This window comes from Geospiza fortis, unplaced genomic scaffold (genome assembly GCF_000277835.1).
Source record: "Geospiza fortis unplaced genomic scaffold, GeoFor_1.0 scaffold41, whole genome shotgun sequence".
NCBI lineage: Eukaryota > Metazoa > Chordata > Aves > Passeriformes > Thraupidae > Geospiza > Geospiza fortis.
In genome coordinates this window covers 13,045,526-13,057,554 of record NW_005054299.1, presented here as the reverse complement: position 1 = coordinate 13,057,554, position 12,029 = coordinate 13,045,526, and the positions used below count along the sequence as shown (strand labels likewise).

The window sequence follows — 12,029 nt, the reverse complement described above, 5'->3', positions numbered from 1 at the left end:
CACTTCACATTTTAATCTCAAGTATGCTGCATTGTCTTGCCCACTTCCTCTCATGCCCTCTCCCCATGACCTCTTCCTCAGCAAAATGCTGGAAAGTTATTAGCAAATATTATGTGAAATGTTTAATATCCAAACAGCAGGGTCTGGCATCCCATGAGAGATTCATAGCCCCTATGGTCAGGACAAGAAAAACAAGGATTGTTTGCAGGCGCCCAGGTCCTGCTGGTTGATGCTTTGAGGCTAGAGTTGTTGTTAAGCAAAAATCTCACAGTAAAGTGTCCCTTCAGACAAGTTATAAACCAGGCTAGGCAGGAATGAGGTATTCAGCAGGGGTCAACTCTGCTTCGGCTCTACCCACTGACTGCACAGAAACAAAATACCCCGTACAAGTGCTACTTCAAATTCTACTCTCCAGCACTGTGTTAATGGAAGGCATTTTCCTCTTCCATTCTCAAAAGCACTTACATTAAGGAAGGCTGAGCTCCTTCTGTCTGCAGGAAGGCCAGGACAGACCTGTCAATTTGTTTATGATTGATTTAAAAATTATAAAATTATTTGTTTATGTGTTTATCAGGGTTGGAGGAGTTTCAAAAGTTACAGCAGGTTTTCTAAAGCAAGACCTCAGAGCAACTGAGTGGCATAAACACTTTCCCTAAAATTGCATAAAAGCATATACCCTTTTTCTACTCCAAATACTATCCAGAAACAAATCTAACCATGAAAAAAAGGGCAATGGACAATGTTCGAGACATCAGGCTGTGCCATGGCCTTGTGACACTGAAGCAAAACCCACCCAAGAGAGGGAGGCCAGTCACACTTTTCACTGTGACTGCCACGCAGAGTTTGCTCACTGTCCCACTTAGAAAAACAGCATAAACATCTCTGAGCACACAGAGCTCCTCCTGGAAGTTGACTGCACTCCGATAGACTGGAAACACTGACTTCAACCAGCCAAGCATCTGCTCTGCTGCTGTGCCATTGGGTACACACCTATGGAGAAGGCAAGCCCAGGGCTTAAAGGCAATGCCCATGGGGCACAGAGGACTTGGAGCAGCAGACCCAATGTTCCCCAGCCCTCAGACAACAGCAAACAAGGAACATGCTCCCAGCAGCATGATTCTACTTTCCCACAGAACTGAGTTCACAGGAAGTTTTACTTAGTGGGACAGTGCCATTACTTAAAGGTTAATATTGAAATTAAACCTATAGTGTAATCTTTTGTGTGTTACCTGAAGTAATGGAGTTGGAGGGGATCCAGGGCTCACTTTTTCCAGGGACAATGTGGATTTCACAGTGGCGACCATGGGGCAGATATATCTGCAAGGAGTAATTGGAGTGTGCAATAGCTCAGCACTGCATTCTTTAGATCTTCACACTGAGGCAATGCAAAGCCAAAGTAAGGCGCTTTCCCAGCACAAGAGGAAGAGGAGGCAGAAGGGCAAGGAGCAGCCAGCCACCACTGCCACCCGACCTGTGAGGAACAGGCCTAACTGCTGCTGACTGCGCCCCCTGCACCCTCTTCCCCAGCACTGCCATGTCTACAAGTGCTCTGCACTGATGTCCCTTCACCAGTCACCAGCACCAAGTTTCGCTGCAGCTCTTTGGCTCCTGGATCCCAATCAGTCCCGAAAGCAACAGAGTAGCATTTGCCCATTGCAGTGCCTAAGCTTAGGAAACTGGACAACAGCCAACCTCACCAACAGCCCACTAAAGATGATGTCTGACAGTGGTCCTAAGAAGCAGTCCAAAACCAAGTTTCTTTCTGTGGTCCTTTCAATCTGAACCCAGCCCTTGTATTTATCTGAGAACACAGTTTTCAGGGGTTGGTCAGGTGGAGAGCACAGGCTGCATCTCAGCTCATCCTTTGGCTCCCCCTTCAGCTGCCCTTCCTACTTCTGCTTCCCAGTCTCTGGTATGCCCTGTTCAAGCACACACCACTGACGGATGTTGCAGGCCACTGTGCCCTCCTGATTCTAATTGTTCCTAAATACTTACGCAAAGAGAGAAACTAGTCTCTTTATTTAATGTGCCCAAAGCACCCATAGTTAATTATGTATCTCTCCTACTCTACTACTTGTGAATCCATTTTGTAGACCTCCAGGATCACTGGGCCAGGGCTGAGTCTTATTCCTGGGGAACTGGGAAAGGCAGAAATAGGGAAAAGAGAACATAAGCAATAAAGCACAAGGATTTTCATGGTCTCATTTTAATGATAACAGACCAGATTAACACCACAGGAGGAATAAGGCTGAAGGACCGTTTCCCAAACATACCGCATGTGTTCTGTGAAATAAATCAACCTTCTTTTGGAGAAAAAGAAACTATTTCAATATTTAAATTTGTTGCTTGAAATTCTTAAAAGGGAGGAGATATTCTTGATGAACATCAGCTTTTTCATGTTTCACCAGTTTCTGGAAAAGGACCTAGAAGAGCTACTGCATGAAAGAATATGAGAGGATTGCTGAAGACCTCTCAGCATTCATACAAAGTTGCGGGCAATGGCCAATACTTTGGAGAACTCGCCTTCTCTTCTTCGCAGTGTATAGGGTATTGGTGTTCTTATTCTAGTGCCTATTGGGTTCCCATTATCTTCTATGAGTACCACATTGTTGGAATCAAATCTAGGCGTCATGGTGGGGCCAGGCATCTTGTGCCCTACAATTAAAGCCTTCTTCTTTTCTCCTTTGATAGCCAGAAGGATCTTATCTCCAACTTTGCCAACTCCAGTCTTGTTATACACGTGGATACACTTTGGTGGCCGGTGGTAAGGCGTGTTCCCCAAGGCGCTGTTGTCCACCACTCGCACACGGGTTAGTTTCTGTATTGCTCGGCATGCTCCAGTGATGCTACCAAAAGACAGAAGAGAATGACAGACAGATCTCAATAATCTTTGGGGAGCAAAGGCAAACCCAGAACAGAATCTTGTCATTACACAAGCCACTCAGGAGGCACCAGCAACAAATATATACCATATGGGTGACACACTGATGGAATTCAATGTGCTCTTTGAAAGCCAGATGCTACTCGGGGCTTTGCACACTCTTTACTAAATGTCAAATACAAAACGACCTTTCTACTCCAAAACACAACTAAAAGATGGCATGAAGAGTGGCTTGCATACCATGGGCTTTTTAGCAACTGCAGATGATACATCTTCAATCTACAAGCAAAAAAATGTGCTCACTTCTGTTTCAAAAAGCCTGAAGGAAGCTAAGACTCAAGTCAGGCTCCTTCAATCTTGTACACAGTACCCAGCACTAAGGACTTTTATGATCAACCTTCCTTTCACTGAAGTCTGTGAGTCTCACAGTTTATTTTGTTCTCAGTAAGACACCTGAGGTCCTGCTGTGGCTGTCCTAAGCTGTTCGCAACTAGAATCTAAGAGATCACCACTTTCCCCACGTAGAAGGAATCCAGAGAGACACATTCTCTTCAGTATACTTGCTTTGTGGGAGTAAGAAACAACATAAATAAACTGCACAATATTAGTTGTTAGGTCTGACTCTGAATATTCTTGGGAACAGCAGGAACATACTACCTTATAGAAACCATTATTCTTTTATTCAGTGAGCTCAAACTCAAATGATTTGTTGCTTGTCTTCAAATGACACCCAAACACAGACCATTGGAAAGGAAGGAAGATCCTCTCTCTGCTGCTGAACAAATGTTTTGCCATGAGGTTCTAGCCAGCTGAACTACTCAGTGAGAGCATATGGAAGCAACCTAGCCATTCATCTTGTTTTTCAGAAGTGTGTAAAGTAAATAGGGACCATCATCCCTTCTTGAAGAGGAAAGACCTGTATTTGCAAAGCTATCTAAAAGATGAGCATGCACACCAAATGTGGTGTGGAGGGACATCAGCTGAAGCAGGAATTTTTACACATGTGAAAAAGGACAGTGGAGTCAATCTGCATTAGTCCAACTGCTCCAGAGGTCAAGCACTGCCTTTCAAGATCTGTTTCCCACAGCAGAGGCCTCCTTTAGCTTTCCTCTCTCTCTCAGAAGTCACTGATCTCTGCAACCAGCCATGCCATCCCATCCTCTGGCAGGGACTGTGGTACACCACACTCTCTCTCCTCTGCCCACCGTCTCTCTGGCTGCACAACAGGGAAAGCAGAAGGGAGGAGGCTGGAGAAAGAGAAGTGCTGTCACAGGAAGGGGCAGGGAAAACCTCGGTGGGACCAAGTGTACAACACAGCAGTAGCAAATAGATACAAATGTGACTGTCCAGGAACCACTAGACAAGAATAACTGCACTGGGAGAACTTTTTCTTTCCCTCTTTTTCTTGATTTCTGACACAGTCTTAGAGGAATACCCCACAAAGAAAAGGTCTCCCCATTAAATTTTCTGAAGTCCTGTTCACCTCTATGGACTGGACTTCACGTTCCTGTCATTGTCACTTATATATGCTTTAAATGTATGCTGGCCAATGCTCTCATGCAGCCCACTTAAAGAGAAAGCCAGAAAGACCTGGAAAGTTCCTTGAGATAGCTCCCAGGACTATCACACAACCTAGCCCATGTCTTAATCCCCCCTCTAGACAACAGTTCTGGGAATGACTATTCTCATCCTTTAAACTGAAGCCCTGACCCTTCAAAGAGTTAGAGATTCCCCAAATTGGCAGAGTGTACTGTGGGATTAAACTCTAAGATATATGCAAGCATTGTAAAATGTGAAGTTCATAAACTTAAAACTTTAAATGCCTAGAGCCTGGAGCAAGAAACAAAACAAAAATAAAATAGACACGGTTAAAGTATGAGAAAGTTATTTTTCAGATTATTTTTATTCTAAATAAATGATAAACTGTTGAATAATTTTGAGCACTGTAATTGGCTCTGCATCAGCAGCTGTTGGGTTTTTTTAGCACTTGCATGAGAAACACAGACACTTTCAACTTCTACTTCCAGGCCCATGCATTGCTGTCAAAGGCCTAAAAGCCTCCTTACACACATATGAAAATGCAGAATGCTAGGAACCTGCAAATGGAGTGTCTGGGCTCACTTTTCAACCTATGAAAGGACAAGTGTAAGATTTTTTAAAAAAAATATTATCCTTTTGAATTACAAATGCTGTATCTTATCCTTGATCAATTTAACAGCATCTCTTTCAACCACGAAACATTCTGGAGAGAACAAAAGCAAAACGTGAAAGTTACCTGAACTGTCGCTGGATCACAGCACTGCTTAGATGGGTTAAGGATAAACCAACTTGTCTATTCAAGAGAGCCATTTGGTAGCCAACCCTGCATAAGAAACAAAAGAATTATTAACTCTGGAAAATGGACAGAATTTGGTTTGCTTTCTTTCCTTTACATGAATCATACACTAGGGCCTCAGCACCTGTTTAGATGCTGCAATCCACAGGACACAGAGTGGTAGCAGCAGCTGCAGCACACTACAAGCAGATCTACAACCCCTGCCTGAATTCAGGAGACAATGTAATTCAGACACATATACTACAAAGCTGGATTCAGTATCACTGCATTGCAGTTTCTTAGACACAGAGGTAAGGGCCCTTCTGTGTGTACTGTGAATCATGTAAAAAGAAGCAGGTTTGAGAATTTCAGATGTGAACTGGTTTAGCAGCTGCAATGCCCAGAAAAAGCCATCATGGTTACTTGTAAAAGCTACCAAAGTTACCTATAAAACCAAGCAAAAGGCCAAATAACCTACAGACTGGCATCACAGCTTTAGGAAACAATTTGCCAGACAAGAAACAAGTCAGAGCTCCATTGGTGAAGGCACGCTCTCTCTTGGCATACAAAGGTGTTAAGCAGCCTGTTATGAGACACAGTTACACCACGGCCACTCTTGCCCTGTTCAGGCTGCCCACGGAAGAGTTCCCTGTACCTTTGCAGTGCTCACTCCATGCTGCTGTACAACACTGCACACCACCCTGAGTGCAGCAGAGCTGGGTTACAAGGGTAACCTCACTGAGAGCCACACCCTCCTCCCTGCCTACGTCTGTGGCGGATCCCTAACCCCATTCTGTCAGACTGACTGGGACCAGCTTGCGTGCGCAGACACAAAGGCTTATCTGAACCCAGATCACTTTCCCAAACATCATTAGGGAGCCATGACCCAGATGGTTATGCCGGCAGATCCAAGTGAAGGAAGGAAACAACAGAGACCTAGAGCCAGGCCTCTTTCAGGCCAGCTCAGGTACAGCTAAGACTTTCCACCTGACTGCAACTACCACCATGTGACACAGCTTGCTGTGACCTTGGCAGTGTAACCAACACGTGCTCTGCTTCTCTCCTTTCAAAAGCAAACACTAAAAATCCATTGACCTCATCTCTCTCTGACAGTTCTGATGAGTTTTGGGCCAAACTATAGTAATACACTGTAAAGCCATTTTTTAGGCTTTATTTTTAAAATAAAGCTGAGTTAACTTCCCTAGGGAAAAAAAATACCCACAGAGCCTTCAAATAGACAATACCACAGCTCTTAATACAACCAAGTAAAGTCCAGCCTAAATCTTAATTCCTTCTTTTATTTTTTTTTCTCCAATGTGTTTGCTTACTTGGGGATGTGTGTGAGTTTTAGGGTCTGCAGCTGTTCTACAAAGCAAGTGTTACCTGAGAGCATGATGAAAAGCACAGGACGTGCACCACAGCTGTTCTGAGTGGTGCTACCTGAGCGAAGCACAGGCGGCAAACCAACTCTGTCAAACAGACAGGTTTGGAAAAGAACAGCAACAGCCAAAGCTTACATTTATTTACAAAAAAAAAAAAAAAGCCACTTTTCTGTGGGGTAGATGATCATCAAATGAGTCGAGGGCTTGCCCACACTGTCTCCTCTCAGAAATGTGACTCCAAAAAGGCTGTCTATGCCACATGTCTTTACCGGTGTGATCCTAATGCCTAATGACAGCAAGGCCCTGTTGCATTTACAGCACTGCTGGCAATCAAGGTCCAATACCTGGCCTTGCTGATGCTCAGATTCTAAGCAAGTTCAACTATGCTGACTTGCTTTAAGCCCACTGTCTGCCTGTGTCCTGTTCTGCATGTGAGTGTGCTGTCTCCCCATGTGAAAGAATCACAGTGAGCCTTTGGATCCCTCTACAAAACGCAAAAAAGCAGCAGCAAGTTGGCCTCTCTGTTGTCTTTCATGGACACTTCTTGGGGAGTTCAGATAGCACTGTCACCCCCATCTCTATTTCCCAGCAGGCATGGTAGCCTTGGTGGCTGGAGAAGGCATGTCTGCTCATCCTCATCACTACATATGGCCAATAAGAGGTCTGTGAGCTCATGACAAGGCAGGCACAGCTGCAGGCACTGCCTGCTGTCAAAGGGACAGCAGCATCAGGACCAGCATAGCCAGATGTGCTTAAAGCACATCTAAAATGTGCTCAAGTGTTGCATAAACTCTGAACTCACTCATCACTCATGGGAGAAGTCACTGTTTGTTTCTACCCCGTGGCAGCAGTGAAGGTACAAAACTACCAGCGGAAGCAGCAACAGCATTAAGTGTCCAAGGACTGTTTATTTTTTCAGATGACTCAGTATCCCCGTCTCAGCTAAGAATCATTCCTCAGTACATTAAGATGTGTCACAAGCTAAGAAATTTCTTATGATTGATTATTTGGTATGAAGCATCCTGTTAACAACTGAGTAAACAGGGGGGATGCTTCCAATTAGCAGGAGGGTTCAGGGTGGAGGGAAGAGAAGAATGCATCTATGGCATGAAGAACAGCATTCAAGGGTGCAAGTGTGTTCACACACTTGAAGAGTGAATCACAACTTCAGCTATTGTAACATGCCAGCTTCCTTTCTAGAAAGGAACAGCCAATAGTCTGGGTCTGACTCCAGGTGCTCCTCAACCAGACCCAGTCCTAATTTCATCTCTCTGTGGCTGTGAACTTCATCTCTCCTGCCCTCAGTTTCCCCTATGGAGTTGCTAATTACTAAACAATTAAGCTTTGAGGGGCACAGAAGCCGTTCACTCTGGCACATTTGGTGCTGCCCCATGAACACTGCCAAGCTGGTGCCAAAATTGAAGAGCTGCTATAAATCGAGGACAGCCATCAGCCCCAGTGCCCCCAGCACTTTTCTCCTTCCCAGCACACATTGCCTCACACCAGGGGGCCTTAAAAAGGCTCAGAGGAAGCTTCACTTAGGCACAGGAAATATATATGATCCAAGTTTGCTTCCAAAGGTTGCTCTTCACAGGTCACCAGGTTTCAGTACTCCTAGGTGTATGGGAAGAGTAACCCCATACCCTTCAAGCACAGCAAAATTTGTAGGAATTTCCAGAAGTCTGCCATCGGTACTACCCAACTGATACAGGCAGGAGCATACTCCAAAATACCCTGGACAGACAGAACACCACCACCTGCTTAGTACTTAGCCACTAATACACTCCTGACCAAGGATTTATCTTCGAAGGGGGCTTTGGAGGTCATCTAGTCCAATCTCCTGCTCAAGCAGGATTAATTTCCAAGTTTTCCATGCTAGGCAAGAGCAGTATTTAAACAGACACTATCCTAAAATGAGAAGCCTCAAAGACAACTATTGATATAACACTGATCACTAAAGCAGCAATAAAGAACCATGCAGAGGAATCTCTTGCTGTTTCTATCCTGCTGCCCCTAATTTCTACTAGTAGCTCTATCTCATGAAAATCACAGTCACAGAGACACTTTGCCCCTCTCTACATTATCTGTTAAAAGTTATCACAGACCTCAGACAAGAGCTCAAAGTAACATTCAGAAAAGGGTGAGGAATTTGTTAATCAAATATTCACTAAAATGACCCTATTTCTACTTCACTGAATTACTTTTGAGCATGCAGTGACCTGCTACTGCAAATACTCTTCTCAAGGGCCCTTCAGCCCTACCCCATTCAATGCAAAAGACTGACAGAGAATTCCAGCACTGCTCAACAAAGAAACTCTTCACCAGTTATAAACATATGGAAGTTATTTATCCACTGCACCATTTTCAAGTGCTCTAGCTATCACCTTCAGTGGTTTTCCTTGATATTAAAGAACTAACTTGTATTTGCTGAAATCTTGAGTGGCTTTTGAATGGAGAAATTCCGGAAAGTTTCATCCCAGCTAATAAAATTGGAAAACACAAAAGATACATGTACAGCATGAGTAGACCACCTCAGGGAACTGAGACAGAGCAAAGACATGTGCCAGACAAGGGAGAGAGGATTACATACTCACTATAAATGGACATCAGGGCACACAGCACCAAGAAAGGAAGCCCTGTGTCCCCCCAACATACACTTCCATCACCTCCCTTAAGCTGGCTTTAGCACTTATGTAAATCAGTCAGTTTTCAGCTAGCTCAGCCTTTAGGCACATGAACACTGCAGCAAAGGAATGTGGTGCAACACAAGACTGAGACTTCCCCCACTGGCAACCCAGCCTCATGTGGTGACATTATCTCCAAAGAAACACCAGGAGACTTGGACAAGAAAAGAATCTCTTGTCATTTTAGCAAAAACACTGGTATGCCTCAGAAGAATGGTCTGCATGAATCTGCTCTAATACAGCCATGGGAGCACTGAAAAGGTCTGCATCTGAACACTCCAGAAGCCAGTGCAACAGTGCTGACCAAGTTCTTACCAGTGGTGTGCACCCTAAAAAACAGTCAAGGCACCATTCTTACCCTGCCTGCATGCTAGAGTAAATGTAATTTTAAAGAGTGCTATTACCTGGCAATCCAGGAGTACTGTCCTTTTTATGTTTTGGAACTAATCCCTCCTCCTTATATTCCCAAGATCTCTAACTCCATAATAATTCAGCTACTCCTTTTCCTTCTTTCTGTTGGCAACTCATGCACACAGACAGGCCCCATGGAAAACCAATGGATGTTGCAAAGCAAATGCTGAGACCAACTACCCAAAGACTGCTGTCAAAGCCAAAGAAACCAGATAAAAATATTCTTCACTTTTATAGCAGTGACCTGATCTGCACAGTCAAACAGTGGGGACCAACATCACCTTTATTCTTTTAAAAGATCAAAACAGACATGCTCCAGGCAGAATAAAGATTTGAACTGCATCTGTCATCCATCATTAAAACACAGGAAATAAACTCAAGACAGTACATGCAGCGCAAATGCCTAAACCCCTACTCTGCCACTGCAGGTCTATTTATAGACAGTCTGCCACAGTGAGCTGCAGGAGCCAACTGTGAACTGGGGGACTCAATCTATTCACAGCTCTCCTCCTAAAGGAAACAATATGATTAAGGGCTCTGTGTGTGTTAAAAATACACAAGATATTCATTATCAAGACATAATTGGTTTTATATTAATGACAAACAAAAAGACCAGGATTCACACAGAGGAATTAAGTCTTTTTAAAATCTGTTTATGAATAGGATTAGCTATTAAACAGGATATTTACTCATCCAAGTTACCAACAGAAACTCATTACAGGTATATCTGTTACAATTTTGAAGCAAAACACACCAAGCTCATTTTCTAGACCATGATCAGGAATGACAGATAACAAAACAGCTGGGTAAAACTTACTTTTGACATTTTAAGTATCCAGAAGTCACAACTCTAAAGTACTTATTGTCCTAATATCAGAACACCTAAAATCATCCTATATATTCATATTCACAGCACTGTACTAAAATAGGGAGGGGTCATTCTCGGTGCACGAGCAGAAAATTAAGATACAGAGAGGATAACTATCTGTGTGAAGTCAACAGAAATGAGCAGTAGGGCAGGTACTAGATTAGCCCCAGAAATTCCCTGTGAGGTTTGAGGTGAAGCCAAGAAAGGTCTCTCCCCTGCCTCTGCCTTTTGGGAATCACATGTGAATTCAGAGCACTGCCCAGACGACTGTAATTTTACACTGCTATCACCTCTCAAAAGTCTCTTTAATGGTTTTAGAAGTATTGAGGTGCCAAAAGCAGGACAATGGCGGAAAGCCACAAGACCAGATTTGGTTCCCAGCCCTGACCTAGGTGGCCAGCCCTCAACCAGTAAGGGCAATCACAACCCAGACAGACGTAACCACGCTGGGGGGAGCTGTGGCAAGGAGAACAACACAAACAAGAAGGAAGAGATGTGTAGTTGTGTCTCAACCATGAAAAAACGTCAGGAACAAGTGACCTAGACTAGTTGTTCACAGAACAAAAAACGATAGTGGCTCTAGGTCTTCCTGATAAAGCTGTACCAGAAAAGGATGCCTAATGCTGTTGGAATTCAGGCTTTAGAGAAACATGACCTGGAGACAAAGGCATGCTTGACAAGGCAGTACAGAGCTACCTGTAGCTTTGGTGGCATAAGCCTCATCTCTCGCCCAGAAACTTCCCTTAACTCAGTCTCTCTCTGTCCAAAGAAGACCCTCTCAGGCAAGCCTGGAGTTCTGGAACCAGAGAAGGCAACAGAGCTCAGATGAGCATGTGTCCTGCTGTTAAAAAGGCTGGCTTGCCCACCTGTTTTTACTACAAATATTAAGTTATTCATGCTTTTAAGAAATATGTCATACAGTCTTTTCCCTCAATTGCCGCCCCTTACTCACTGGACCTCCGAAAGAGCTTTCTGGAGAATAACCAGGAAAGCACAGACTAGTGCCCACACTTCCCGAGTCCCCATGACACACGCGCGTAAATGCCACGCTTGTCAGGACACGGGAATTTTGGTCTAACTTTGCTGCATGACTACTCACACCCACAAAAGCCTAACCCCAGCATCGCAGCCCCACGCGAATTTTGAGCAAAAAAATTCTCTGAACACGCAGGAACTTCGGAAGAGTGTTTTCCCTCTCTCCCAGGGCACGCTGCGGAGGCACGGACTGCACCCCACTGGGAGCGCAGGCTGCAAGCGACACAAAGGCTCCAGCTCCCGGCTGCTCCCGCGCGATGTCATCACCCCGTGCCGCGCTGCGTGACACTCGAACTCGCGCCGCGCATCTTCGGGGACAGAGCAGCAGCTCATACTCAGGGCTGACACCTCCCGAGCCCCGGGCACAGAGCACCAGGGGCACCTGCAAGCGGCTCCCTCCAGGGCATGGGCGGCAGGGCCGGGACCCGGTGGCAGGGAGGGCCCGGCCAGCCCC

At 44.8% G+C, this 12,029-nt stretch overlaps 1 protein-coding gene across 1 annotated transcript; it reads right to left on the bottom strand.

The window, feature by feature from the left end:
* Positions 1 to 2,187: 2,187 nt before the first annotated feature.
* Positions 2,188 to 11,255, bottom strand: MRPL14 (mitochondrial ribosomal protein L14). The gene is made up of 3 exons (XM_005416221.2): positions 11,237 to 11,255; positions 5,157 to 5,243; positions 2,188 to 2,846 (listed from the first exon to the last, which is right to left on the bottom strand). Exons 2-3 carry the CDS (start codon positions 5,228 to 5,230, stop codon positions 2,480 to 2,482), a joined length of 441 nt encoding a protein of 146 aa, XP_005416278.1. The 5' UTR covers positions 5,231 to 5,243; positions 11,237 to 11,255; the 3' UTR covers positions 2,188 to 2,479.
* Positions 11,256 to 12,029: the final 774 nt, after the last annotated feature.